Raw genomic sequence first — 12,461 nt, 5'->3', positions numbered from 1 at the left:
TGAGATGCAGGAAAGGCTGGTTTAGGCAATTACATAATTAGTGGTCACCTCCAGACAAGAATAAAGCCCAACTTACCACTTAAGTTACTTAGTTATAAAGCTCATGGAACTGTAGTTGTTTTTGAAGTTGACAACATCAATGAGGATATCTGATGTGTACTTGGTAAAAAGAAGTAGCTCAGATAATTAGCAGTAGTTCCTATGAGAACTTTAAAGCCCTGTTATCTTCTGGGTTCAGTATGCAGACTGCCTCCAACCCATAAAAAAGAAACGATAGTACTTTATTAAAATACTAAAATTTTATTTTATTTTCCACATACATTTAGTCTCCCCACCATTTCCATTTGTCTGACCACCACCACCACCACCATGCCTTATCAAAACATTCCATACATACTTAAAAATGAAGCTGAGGGTGGAGTCCCATCTTTAAAAACTAAACAGGCATTTTGGACAACACATTCTTGGCAAGGTAATCTGGATGACATTTATCAGACACAGTAAGGAAAGCTCTTTCAGCATTTGTAAAAAGAACAGCCAAATAATGGTTACAGAAGTAAGACTGCAGATTTTAATGAACTGTTTAAACTGTTTTCTTTTCTTACAGAGTCTGTCTCCACTGCCAGAGAGCTTGAATGACCTGGAAGTGCACAGAAAGAAATTTAAATCCATTTTTATTATTTTCAGTTTACTAATCTCCACTTACTCCACAAAATATTGACATGAAATTACAACAAAATGCATTCCTTTCACAGAAAAATCAAGTTGAAAGCAAGACATTAGGTCCCTCTGCTAGAAGACTGTTATTCACTGTAAAGTCACCATAGTCTGAATTCAGCAAAGGTAAGCGAGAGGATGGGTGTGGAACAGCTAGCCAAATATTGGCTGAACTCTGCCTACCCTGGTGAATGTCAGAGCAGCTCCAGTAGCTGAGGCAAACTGCTTCGAAGCATTCTTTCAAGAACCTATCAATTTGTCTATCAGACAAGTTTACTCTGAACCACTGAGGGAATCAGGAAAGCAAAAGGAATTCTGTCACTGGAAGAAAGTTCTAACTTACAGGAATTTTGTTAGGGGAAATCCAAGACACATTTTAGCCTAGTATATGTTGAGTAATAACTAATTCAGAAACTTGCTTCCTGATACCACCTTTTGGCTTACCCTCTTACAAGAGTTCAGTTGACTTTGGGAGGAAAAGTAGCAAGAAAGCCATAATCTCAATCGCAAAACAGTTCGCCCTCCCAGACACTCTCCCCAACAAATGGCTGAACAGCAGACTGGCCTAGGTGGCCAAATTCAGCAGCAAGGAAAACCACAGCTCATTTCCTTAGCCAATATGGTGCCAGAAGGAAAATTCTGTGGGTTTAGTAAGCAAGAGATAATTTACCAACCATATAAAAGCTGGAAAAATGTAATAAAATATTAGCTTTCCCATCTTAGCCAACTAAACCCTTAAAACCATTCCCATTTATTTAATTTGAAGTATTGTTTGTGGTTTGTAACCCTCTGAAGCAGTCCAAAGCTTGTAAAGATTAAGAAGTGGAAAAGAATCCCTAAGGTTATAGAAGTTTTTGGACTTTATCAAGTTCCAATAAATGCAGTTACCTTCTGGTCCTCCGTCCTGAAGCAATTCTTAACATAGTTGGCAAATTTGGGTTCCAGCTTAGGAAGGGTAGTACCCTATTTTGAAAAACACACAAGCTTTAGCGCATGCAAGTCATTTAATGACTCCAATAACAAACTTCTGAAGCTTAAACCCTCTGCAATACAGATGGAATTTTACTGAACACCTTGCAACGTCTCAAACCAATCTGACTTTAAACCATTTTAAGAAATTTGATTCTTTACAGTTATCTCTCACGGTGAGATGTAGCGACTGCCTACACACTAAAATAGCTGTACAAACATCTTCACTCATGCTCAAAAACGTACCAACAAGCATTCACCATTTAAATTAACCTTGTTTGTAGTCAACATTCATATGCTATCCAGATAAACTAGAACCAATTCCATATTTATGGATTTTTACCACAGCAACTTAAGACATCACTGCTCTTCACAGATTGGTTTTTGACTTCAGCTCTCTGAAGTAGAGCATTAACTGATTTCCCACCTACCTTTTAAGAGTAATACGTCAGTTCTATGAATTAAAAGAACTATTCTAGAGACATTTGCTTGTATCTCTGAAAATGTCTTTGTACATACTGAAAGGTACAAAGCAGGTTCAGTAATAATTCACCGACCTACTACGTTTATCTTCAGATCTCATGTATCCAGGCAAAATACAGCACTCTAAGAGGCATTGTTTTGCTTTCACATGGCCCATGAGAAGTATTTTTTTCCAATTTTCAGGTGCATCAGTTGAAATATACATAACCAACTACGATACAACACTTAGCTACTACTTGGCACACTGCAGAAGACAGTTTTATATTCAAATGTAACAAACCTACCTTAGAAATACTTGAAACTGCAACCAAAATACTTGGATTTGGACAATGTCTTACCTCTGGGTTCTTATGTACTTATGCTTTTATATTAGCTTGTTGATACCTACTTAGTACACAATAGAGCAGTTTCACTCTAACTTATTAAAGTGATGTTTTTCAAAGCTGCTAACTTGCTGGCTGCCAGCCGGCAGTGCTACGGTATATGGCAACACACAAACCTTTCACCTTACTAAGGTATGCCCTAGGATCATCTTGGTAAGCACTGAATTAAGCTGCTTGCTGTTGCTTCTGCATATTTGTGCTTACACAGCACTTTCCTGTAAAAACACTCTTCAACAACACGAAGTATATTCTAAGGCTACTTGCCAGTTATCTGGGCTGCAATCCCCTCCATCGGCACATCTGTCTACTGTGAGCAGCTCCGCCACTTCTGCTTACGCTGCAGAAACAACACTAATCATGGCTCCTCCAAGTCACAAAAAAAACCACCCTAGCATCCACAAGATCCAAGAGGTTAGTCTGACCTAAGAGAACTATACCATCCATCACTGTCAGGTTTGTAATTCAGGGATATGCATTTCGATCCAGATCACAATCTGTCATTGCTCACTTTACATCCACTCTGTACTGAAACACTTCTTGTGTTATTTTGCACTCCTGGGACAAAGATGCCTCCAAACATTAAGAATCTAAGTATAATCTAAAATAATCCTAGTATTTTAGATGACTTAATTGCCACCGTAAGGGAGAAAAGTTTATCTGAGACCAAACAAAGCGAGCCAGAATTCTTCACAGCACTAGCACGAGTTACAAAAGTCTCTAATAAAGATTTTGGTTCAGTCACAAATGAAATTATGATCTGTAAGCACATTCCTGAGCTAGGTGAAGTAAAACCAGAACTCATATAGTCTGGATGCCAGGTCCTCACTACCACCTATTCTGCAGTACAGATGTGTACTCCATTGTACTCCCAGCACAAAGGTTTCCACACTTGACTAAAGGGGAAAGAATTGCTACTGCCTACTACACTTTTACCCAACCAGCCTGTAACTAAAATGCAATTTTCTTTTTTGTATTTCAAAAGTTTTTATAAGAAGAGGACTCATATGCATAATAACCAAGAAGCACTAGTCCAAGCTGATAACAACCAGAAGCCAAGTGACTGCCCTTTGACCTTCTAAAGGTGAAACATCCATTGAGGGGAGGCTCTAGAACTCCAGTTCAGAGAGCAAATGCTTTCAGGTCTTCACTGATTCATTAATGCATACCACAAGCACGTATCTCCCCCTTCTGGAAATTATAAAGCCTTACAAGCATCTGGACATCTGGATAGCCAAGCTGGATACTGTTTCAGGATCATGCTATTATTGCAGGCACATGACCAACTCTGCTTTACTCTAGTTGCCTAAAATAAAATGTGTACACTAAAGTCACCTTTAGAAAACATACCAACCCTAAGACTTACTGCTTTGGGTTTTGGGTTACTTGGGCTTTTTCCCCCTTCAAAGTTTAACCAAGACAGTTCCCTAAGAAATACCAAATTACCCATCACCACTACAAGAGGAATACAAAAACAACATCATTTTGTTTAAAGTACAGAGACTACTTTTTGTCTTTGATGAGTTTTCATTTCTCTGAGCTTCAACATCAACATGCTCTTGATAAAAGCACAGCAATCAGTGACATGTAACTATTTCTTAAAAACATCCAATTCTTCTGATCTGTGGAAGTGCAAAAGTAAGCCTGGGAAGCTTCAAGTTTCCAGAAACTCACCTTGTCTACGGACGCTTGCATTTTTGCTTTAATCTCCTCTAACGACAGAGGGACTTTTGGTGTTTTTGGAGTTAGAGATTTATCCTTCTTGGAATCTGGAGTCTGGAAATTATTCATTTTGTTAGGAACTTGCACATAAAGCTACTTAGTATACAAGATCAAGTTTTCTAAAGACAAGAGTGTTAAAAGCTACTGTAGAAATTATACAGAATAGGACAACTAGCCATCACACAGATACTTTAGATAGTTTCAAGAAGTCACAGAAGTTAAATTTCTGTTTCCATTACATTTCTTGGAGACAAGAACATCTAAGTTCAAAGTTACTGCAGTTAGCATAGCTAGCACACTATGCCCCTGGGCTGATGACTCCACAGCTCCTTCTCCCAACAGAAATGAAACAAAAAATAGCCCAAACATTCAGTGATTTTGAGTTTTCTCCAAAACTGCAGCTGGACAAGGTCATGCTTTAAAAAGGCACAAGGTACTGCTTTCCAGATGCTGTCCTGCCATCCATCCCACACAAGTTTCTGCATCTACCTTCCTGGCATGCACATCTGCATACAAGCAGCAAGTAAAGGCTCCATAAGGAAGCTCAACAACTACAAAGCAAATGAACAAGAGGACTGTTAGTTCTAAAATGGATCAGTTAAGTCCCTTATTAGCACTAGCCTCCTTGTGTTGTACTGCAGTAGCAACACAGCTGGCAGTCATTCTCTTGTACAAGCAGCTACACAAACACAGACTTGTATTTTACATCATGGGATCACCAATACCCAACAAGAAACAGCAAGTCTGATTTCTAATATTGGCTGTCGTACTTATACATTGATCACTGAAGAGTTTCACAGAGGAACACAAAGCAATGAACAGTATCCCCAACATGTTTCATATTAAGATTCAAAGAAAATCTAACTTAATGTTAGTATATAATTTAAATTTGCCATTAGACAAGACAACTAGCTTCCACACAAGAAGAAACATTTATTTTACTCATTTGTCTTCACTCACTTTTGACTTAGATGCTGGTGTGGACGGCTTAGAGTCTTTTCCATTTTGCTTTGCTTTCTGCATATTTTTTCCTGGAGCCTCACGGGTAGGCTGAAAACAAAGCACGTAGATTTACTGGCCATGAAAAACTGCTAGTGTATGTTAGCTTGTTAAAATACTGATCAGGAGCTAGCAACAATGCACATACTATTTAACCTCAAACAAAAAAGCATTCTCACTGCCCATGCAACATGATCAGCATCCACTATTTAAGCAAAAAGCATATATGCTACAGGAACTCAAAAGACTGGGGTTACAGCACAATATACGACATAACCAAGATTAAGTTTTGTTATGTGAGACCCTCCACTACATTTTCCTTATATATTACCATGCATAATTTTGGGGACAGATATTGCATTAAGACTAATTCTAGATGGCACTGCAGTTTACAGTCTGACTCAGTGCTATTCGTTTTTTGTAACACAACCATTACTTCATTTGGCAATTCATACAGAAATATTATCCAGGATATGTGTTGGCAATGCTACGTATATATTTAAGTATTGATTCTTCTATTCCTATATAAATTGAGGGACCATTTCATTCAGTCACACTGTATTTGTTAAGGTGGCAGCAAATCTGCAGTTCAGACTATCTTTACCAGGCCTTAAACTATTGTGCAGTATCACCTATAAAATTTACAGAACAAAGAAGCATATAATGAAGTAAAACATTAGATTTATTTCTAAACAGCAGGTATGAACATACAAATTCAAACCAAAGCACAAGTTAAAAATTGCTACCTCTACCTCTGCAGTTGCCAGGTTGCCTTACAGTTCATTTTACCACCAGATGGCACCCCAGGGCTGAGGAAATTTCACATTCTAGCACGTGGCTGCCTGAAGTGAACGCTTCCCAGAAGGCTTAAGCATTTACATCCTTTTATTATTTAAAGTTAGGTTGCTAAAAAGAACTTTTTCACAGCATGCAGGACTAACCGAAATGGCAAAGACCAACCCACATGTGAGCAGGATTGTTTGCTGCCCAACAGCTATCACCAAATGAAGTATTCTAATGTCCTATCATAATTTCTTTATACACCCTAAACTAAGCCAAAAGCATCCCACCATTCACATTCTAAATGGCTGTGCTTATACTCATTGATTTAAAGGACCATCTGCCCGAATTCCATCATCCCTTGTATTGATATCTAGTCCATTATTAAACAGAACACTGCACAAAGAGGAAGAGACCTCAATCAGCTTCTGCATTACAACAAACACAGAATTCAAACCTAAAGTTCTCTCTCAAACACACACATATTCCCTTCCCTCCCTTCTGCTTTAGGGGTGTTCATGTGAATCCTTGAAGATGACTCCATCAGGACAGTTAATTAGCACGTAATAGTAAGTTAAGAAGTGTTAGCACTTGCTCTCTCTGAACAGCTGCAGACAGTAAGTCCATCTGGTGTTATCACTCCCTTTCACAAATTCACTAAACAGGCTGTTTAATTCTTCATGGGTGAAGAGGGTCACAGTGTGTTTGTGTGTGTATATATACATATGCACCACTTACTTTCTTCATTGGTGCTTTCATTTCTTCCTCATCATCCTCTAAGTCATCCTCATCACTACAATTAGAAAGGTAGTCACTCACCATAACTGAAAATTCATACTCACAGCTTTAACCGCATCACGAATTAATCTTCCCCCTCCCTCCCGATAAAATGTTTTACTCATGAAGAAAGCAAGTAACCTTCCTAAGTCTACCTTGGATTAACACACGGCAAGGTGTTAGGCCAAATACTACTTTTAAAGCAGTTAAATGCATTCCCTTCTGCTTTAATACTGAGAGCATCTATTTCAGACTACTACTAAAGAAATTCTCAATTTATTTGAAGTTAATAAACAACACAATACTGAGCTCTATAACCCAGTATGACATATTTGAATAACTAAATTGCAGTGCAGAGACAAGCTTGAGACAATTTTGCTTTTTGCAGCTCAGACAAAAAAAAAAAAGCAGCTTGCCCACTTAACATCCAGTTAAGTCACACAAACCACTCTGAAACAGTTAACCCCGTATTTCAAAATACATTTTCAGAACAATACATACTCATCATCATCATCCTCATCTTCGTCGTCATCCTCATCGTCTTCTGATAATTTTGCCTTTTTCTTTGAAAAGATCAAGTATGTTTAAGTGTCAATACCATTGCCTTAATATAGAGCAACCTTGATCCAGAACAATTTGTGGCATAGCTACAATACTGTCTTCTATCAATTTAGCTAAAACCCAGCATGTTACAGCTGCCAAGTCAAAAGCTATTGACAAATTTACAGCATGCTCTAAGCACACAAACCTTTCAGCCCTCTTGCAGTACACTGCTTACTCCTAAAGGCAGCAGTAATACTAAACCAGAAGAAAATTCTGCAGACAAGCTGACTGAAAGTGTGTATATACATACACATACATATGTATAGATACGTATACATATATATGTGTGTGTATATATACACACACACATACATGCACATACCTGTGGTGTTTTAGCTCCTCCTCCACTTGCTGGTCTCTTTGTCGAAGTGTTCACAATTTTTGTATCATCTTCCTCATCATCTGATTCTGGTTCTTCCTCTAATGCTGATAAAATGACGGCAATGCATAAAAACCCCACTCATTTAACAGTAGTTAAAGCAATTGCTAGTAAGAAGCAAACAGAAGAGTACCACCCACCTTACTGAGGTGCTGAACTGATTGATATGAAAAAGCTTTCTAGTAGTAATCTAACCACTGAGACCAGAGTGTTTTATAGTTGACTATATGTAGATACTACTATACTGAAATCCAAATGAGTGAGTAACTATACATACACCGCCTATTAACCCTCCTCACAGAAAAGCCATAGAAAGATAGTAAAAATCTCTATTTCTACAGAGACACGTTTAGGATAACTTCTGGAGAGAAAGATCAGTTTCAAAGACAATTCTATGAAGGAGAAGGCTAGTCCTAGCTTTGTTTTTAGTATAAACTCAAAACTATTTCGTGGGCAGTCTTCTCACACTCTGAAGTGGTAAGCAGAAAGCTCACACCCTTCTACTGTGAGACATTAATACCCACTTCTAAGAGGGAAATTGGAACTCAAACTGCCAAGGCTGACAAACACCTTTTATCCATACAAAATCAGAGGCAAGAATAGGTAATGCAAGCACTTCTCTGAATTCTGTGGTCCTACAATTACTTCATGGTTCTGAGGACAGTGAATTAAAGATTCACAGGGTCAGTATTAGAAAAAGTAGTGCTTGAGACACCAGATACAAGTTCTATCTGTGCTGAGAGGCAGCAAGGTCACAGATTAGTAATCAGAGCAATACGCACCTACAAGATGTTGACCACTGACATAAACAGGCCCTGAACCACATTTCAACCTCAAGACCACTGGTGGTGTGATCTCAAAGCCACCTAACGAAACCTAAGGGAAGAAAAAAAGAATAAAACAAAACATTTTTTTATTCAAATATTAAAGGCAAAGTGTTCTTACAGACAATCCATTCAAAAGGAACCAAGACCACCAACATCTGTAGATTCCAAGGCCAACACAGTTATTCCAAGTTTCCATCTGTCAGAATATTCCAGAACTGCTTAGAGTCAAAAATCAGGGTAAGCCACAACAGGGTTCATTACACTCTTATCTCTTACTGTAATTAAAGGCCACCTTTCAAAGCCAGACCAACCCACAATTGTTTCTACTCCACTTGGCAGCAACACCAATTTGAACATTATCCCTCACACCTGCCCCCAACATTGTGCAGTTCCACTTGTACAACATCAGCAACACTGATCCAAATTACATTCCAGATGGCAGTAATAACAAGCAGGCCCTTAAAAATCAAGAAAGGGTAGCAGTCACCTTTAGACTATATTTAAGAGCTTGGCACCTGCGAAAAAAAAGATTTTTCTTATCCCAGGCTCAAAGGAAGCAACACAAACTAGAGATGTAACCTGCTAGCACATGCATACATTTGTATATATAGAGATGGTGTGTGTAATTACTATCACTTCCTTAAAAGAAGCATGATTTGAACAAAAGCCTATCATCTCCAGATGACTAGATTAAGTCTGCTAGACATAAACCCCCCATATTTAGCTAATTCAGTCAACCAAAACCTTTTCTAATCAATTTTCCTCACCTGAGACCCAATTTCTATGAGATTTTTTCCATGTTCCTGTACTTACCGTGGGCTGCACTGACATTTTCAGAGATGCCAGTACTACTTTAATAGGGTTGCCTTCATAGTCCAATGCTTCTGCTTCTACAACGTGTAATTCATCTTTAGCTCCAGCCCCTAAAGTAACCTGTGAGGTAAAGAACAGCGTACATTCTGAGAATCTCCCCAAGTATTCTGAAGTCCTTTCAAACTCCACTCATTGATTTTTCTCTTTCTGTGTAACACTGGCACAGTGTTTTGATGAGGCTTGAAAGTAACCTTCGGCTCCCTAGATTATTGCCTGAAATAGGGTCAGTGACAAGTCCACTCAGCACTGAAGCTGGCCCAAGGCAAGTAGTACAAACACATGCCTAATGGAAGGGAAACAACTGTAACCACTACTACAGAATCACAGCCTTTAACCTTCCTCTTCCTGCCATGCTTCATCTGCCTATTGCTTCACTTCATCAGTCTACATACTATCTGCTTATGACATTCAATGGGGAGTTACATCTTAACTGCTCAGTTCAGTACTGTCATTTATGGATATGCCTTCTGCATTAACCCACCAAAGACTTGAGAATTGCTGTCCCAGAGCATTTTGGAATTCAAGTGCCTGGATTCCTTACACAGAGCACAAGTCAAAAATCATAGCTGCAGGGAGGCAAATTAGCGACAGACATGGGACAGGCCTGAAATTCCAGTTCTGTGAACCTCTAGCATCTGCATCAGGATTACATGCAAGAGATGCGAAAACCAAGAATCCCTTGAAGTACAACAATTATTCCCCAATCCCAGTGAACAAGGAGCTGTTTCCTTTCCCAGTGCCCCAGGAAACAAAGCTTTCAGCCCTCAGTGGAAGGTGTGGGTATAAACACTTCAGGCACAGGCATACAAATTTGATTTCCATTCTCCAACAGCTAAGCTTTAGGCAGGTTATATATAATGAACCAAACTAATGTATCAGACTGAAGACTGAGAAATGGGATAGAGAATTCGCTATTCCCAGCAGAATTTGTTACTATAAAGAGGTGAAACTGCTGCTGCTGTGGCCTCACATCTCAAATGTGTTGGCAACACCACCAAATCATGCAGCTGGCGAGACTACCCACTGATACAAGAACATGCCCTCCACCCCCACTTACTCCTATAATTTGCACCAGTTTAAGCAATAGTACAGCACTTACTAGTAATTTATTTACTCTGCCTGGCAAGCATCCATTCCTGTGCTTTAATTTCTACAACGGAGGATTGCACGCTGGCAATAAATAGGTAATGAAGCAGTGAGAATCCCTCTATTTTCTCAGCTATCTCTAGTAAGTCATCTACAGACACCCTCATGCCCCTTTTGACTTTACATGCATCAATCCTCCTTCCCTTTCACTTTTATCTCCCCACCTCCTTCTGCACCTCACACCCAAGTCCATCACCACATTTGTACCTTAACTGACATGTGTCTGTCAAGTCTTCATATAACTTTCTATCAGGTGCACAAACAAGTCACCAGGTGTTTGCTACCTTCACACTCTATCTTCCACCAACTCCTTCCCCTGTTGGCCAAGGCATTTTCTGTTTGTAGCTATGTCTAAGACCTTCCTTCCAAGCCTCTTAGACATTTCTAGCTTGTCATTTGTTACTTCAACCCCCATTTCTCCTGTATATCATTTTTTGTCCTTAAAAAAAAATTCAGATATGAGAACAAGCCACATGAACTTGTCCTATACATGCTTTACCGCTACATTCTTCCCTCAAAAGAAATCCTAATTAAGAACAAATCAGTCATTGTCAAGCCCAGGCTGCAATTTCCATAAAATTCAAGGACTAAAGACACATGATTCACAAAACCATAATGCCTACATTCAAAGTATTATAAGTATCACTGTGAACATGCCTGGAGAGTGTTATTGTGCAAACCTTCTGTAGGAAACAATTCTGCTGCACAAAATAATCCATAATTATAAGAGTCTCCTGTTTCCAGGTATCATTAAGGTAGAGATGCTACAACTCTAATTCTTTGCCTGTGAAGTTGGGGCATATTTTCTTCCTGCTACATGCTCAGCCCAGAACAAAGGCCTTGAAATATTGTATCTTGTGTGGCAGCAGAAAGGTAAGATGCCCCAACACATTTAACTCTCAGTGTACAAATCCCAGTTTCCAGGAGTATCCTGCTCAGCAAGGAGCCTGTTAGATGAATTATCTGAATGAATGACAGCATTTCCCAGTTACATCTGTAGAGTGCAAAATCAATGACAAAAAATTAAAACATAAGCTCCCCTCCCCCATTTAGACTTAGTTATTAGGTGCTTATGGGAAAAAAGCACTGGAATTCTGCCTGGAAATATATGGTCAAAATGACATTTATAGTAAGGTGCAGTAAGACATGCCCATATATTATTCCTATAAATATACCCTCCATCCCTTGCTATTGTAGCATCTGAACCACTCCATTAGAGATATCAGAGTATAAATTTTGGCCTTTAACTCCATTTAATATATATTTATTAACTTACTGTGAATTCATTTTTAAACTCTTCCAGCCTTGCATTCCATGCTGTGAGCAACAAAACATCAGCGTATATCTTAAAACTCTAAGTACCTTCACGTTAAAAGAAAAAAAAACTTCTCACAACATTGCATGCCGCTAAATAAAAAGTTAAAAAACAAATGATACTCACCGTTCTCAGAGACAGCTGATGCTCATTTTCTTCATCATCTACTTTGAACTGATAATCCTTATCTGCTTTAAGCTCGCAACCTATAAAAATAACATTTACTTATAAACCTACCGTTTTAATTAGACACGAGTATTTGCTAACTAGTTCGTATTTTACAACACGCTGCTTCAAGGCTTTGTACTTGCACAGAAAACCCACAAAGGACGCTCGGAGCATCCAAGCAGAGAAACACGTCGGGTGAGGAAAGCCCTGGCGCGTCCGCAGCCTGCTGCGACCATGCAGCTCCCAGCGCGGTGCTTCGAAGCCCACTCTCGTCCAGCGCTGCCCAATACGCCCCCCTCGGGAGCGCCAGACACGCGCGGCGC

General features: G+C 39.1%; 1 protein-coding gene across 1 annotated transcript; it reads right to left on the bottom strand.

Annotated features, from left to right (window-relative positions):
* Window positions 1–277: 277 nt before the first annotated feature.
* NPM1 (nucleophosmin (nucleolar phosphoprotein B23, numatrin)) lies at window positions 278–12,194 on the bottom strand (the record flags this gene model as incomplete). Its single annotated transcript, XM_010018859.1, has 10 exons — window positions 278–640; window positions 1,606–1,680; window positions 4,224–4,325; window positions 5,232–5,321; window positions 6,789–6,843; window positions 7,329–7,390; window positions 7,753–7,856; window positions 8,592–8,685; window positions 9,450–9,569; window positions 12,097–12,194. Coding segments are annotated over 10 exons (839 nt in total), but the record flags the coding sequence as incomplete, so codon positions are not given.
* Between the last annotated feature and the right edge of the window lie 267 nt (window positions 12,195–12,461).

This window comes from Nestor notabilis, unplaced genomic scaffold, assembly GCF_000696875.1.
Source record: "Nestor notabilis isolate BGI_N333 unplaced genomic scaffold, ASM69687v1 scaffold5270, whole genome shotgun sequence".
In the NCBI taxonomy this organism is placed as follows: domain Eukaryota; kingdom Metazoa; phylum Chordata; class Aves; order Psittaciformes; family Psittacidae; genus Nestor; species Nestor notabilis.
This window is presented reverse-complemented; position numbering and strand designations above follow the sequence as displayed.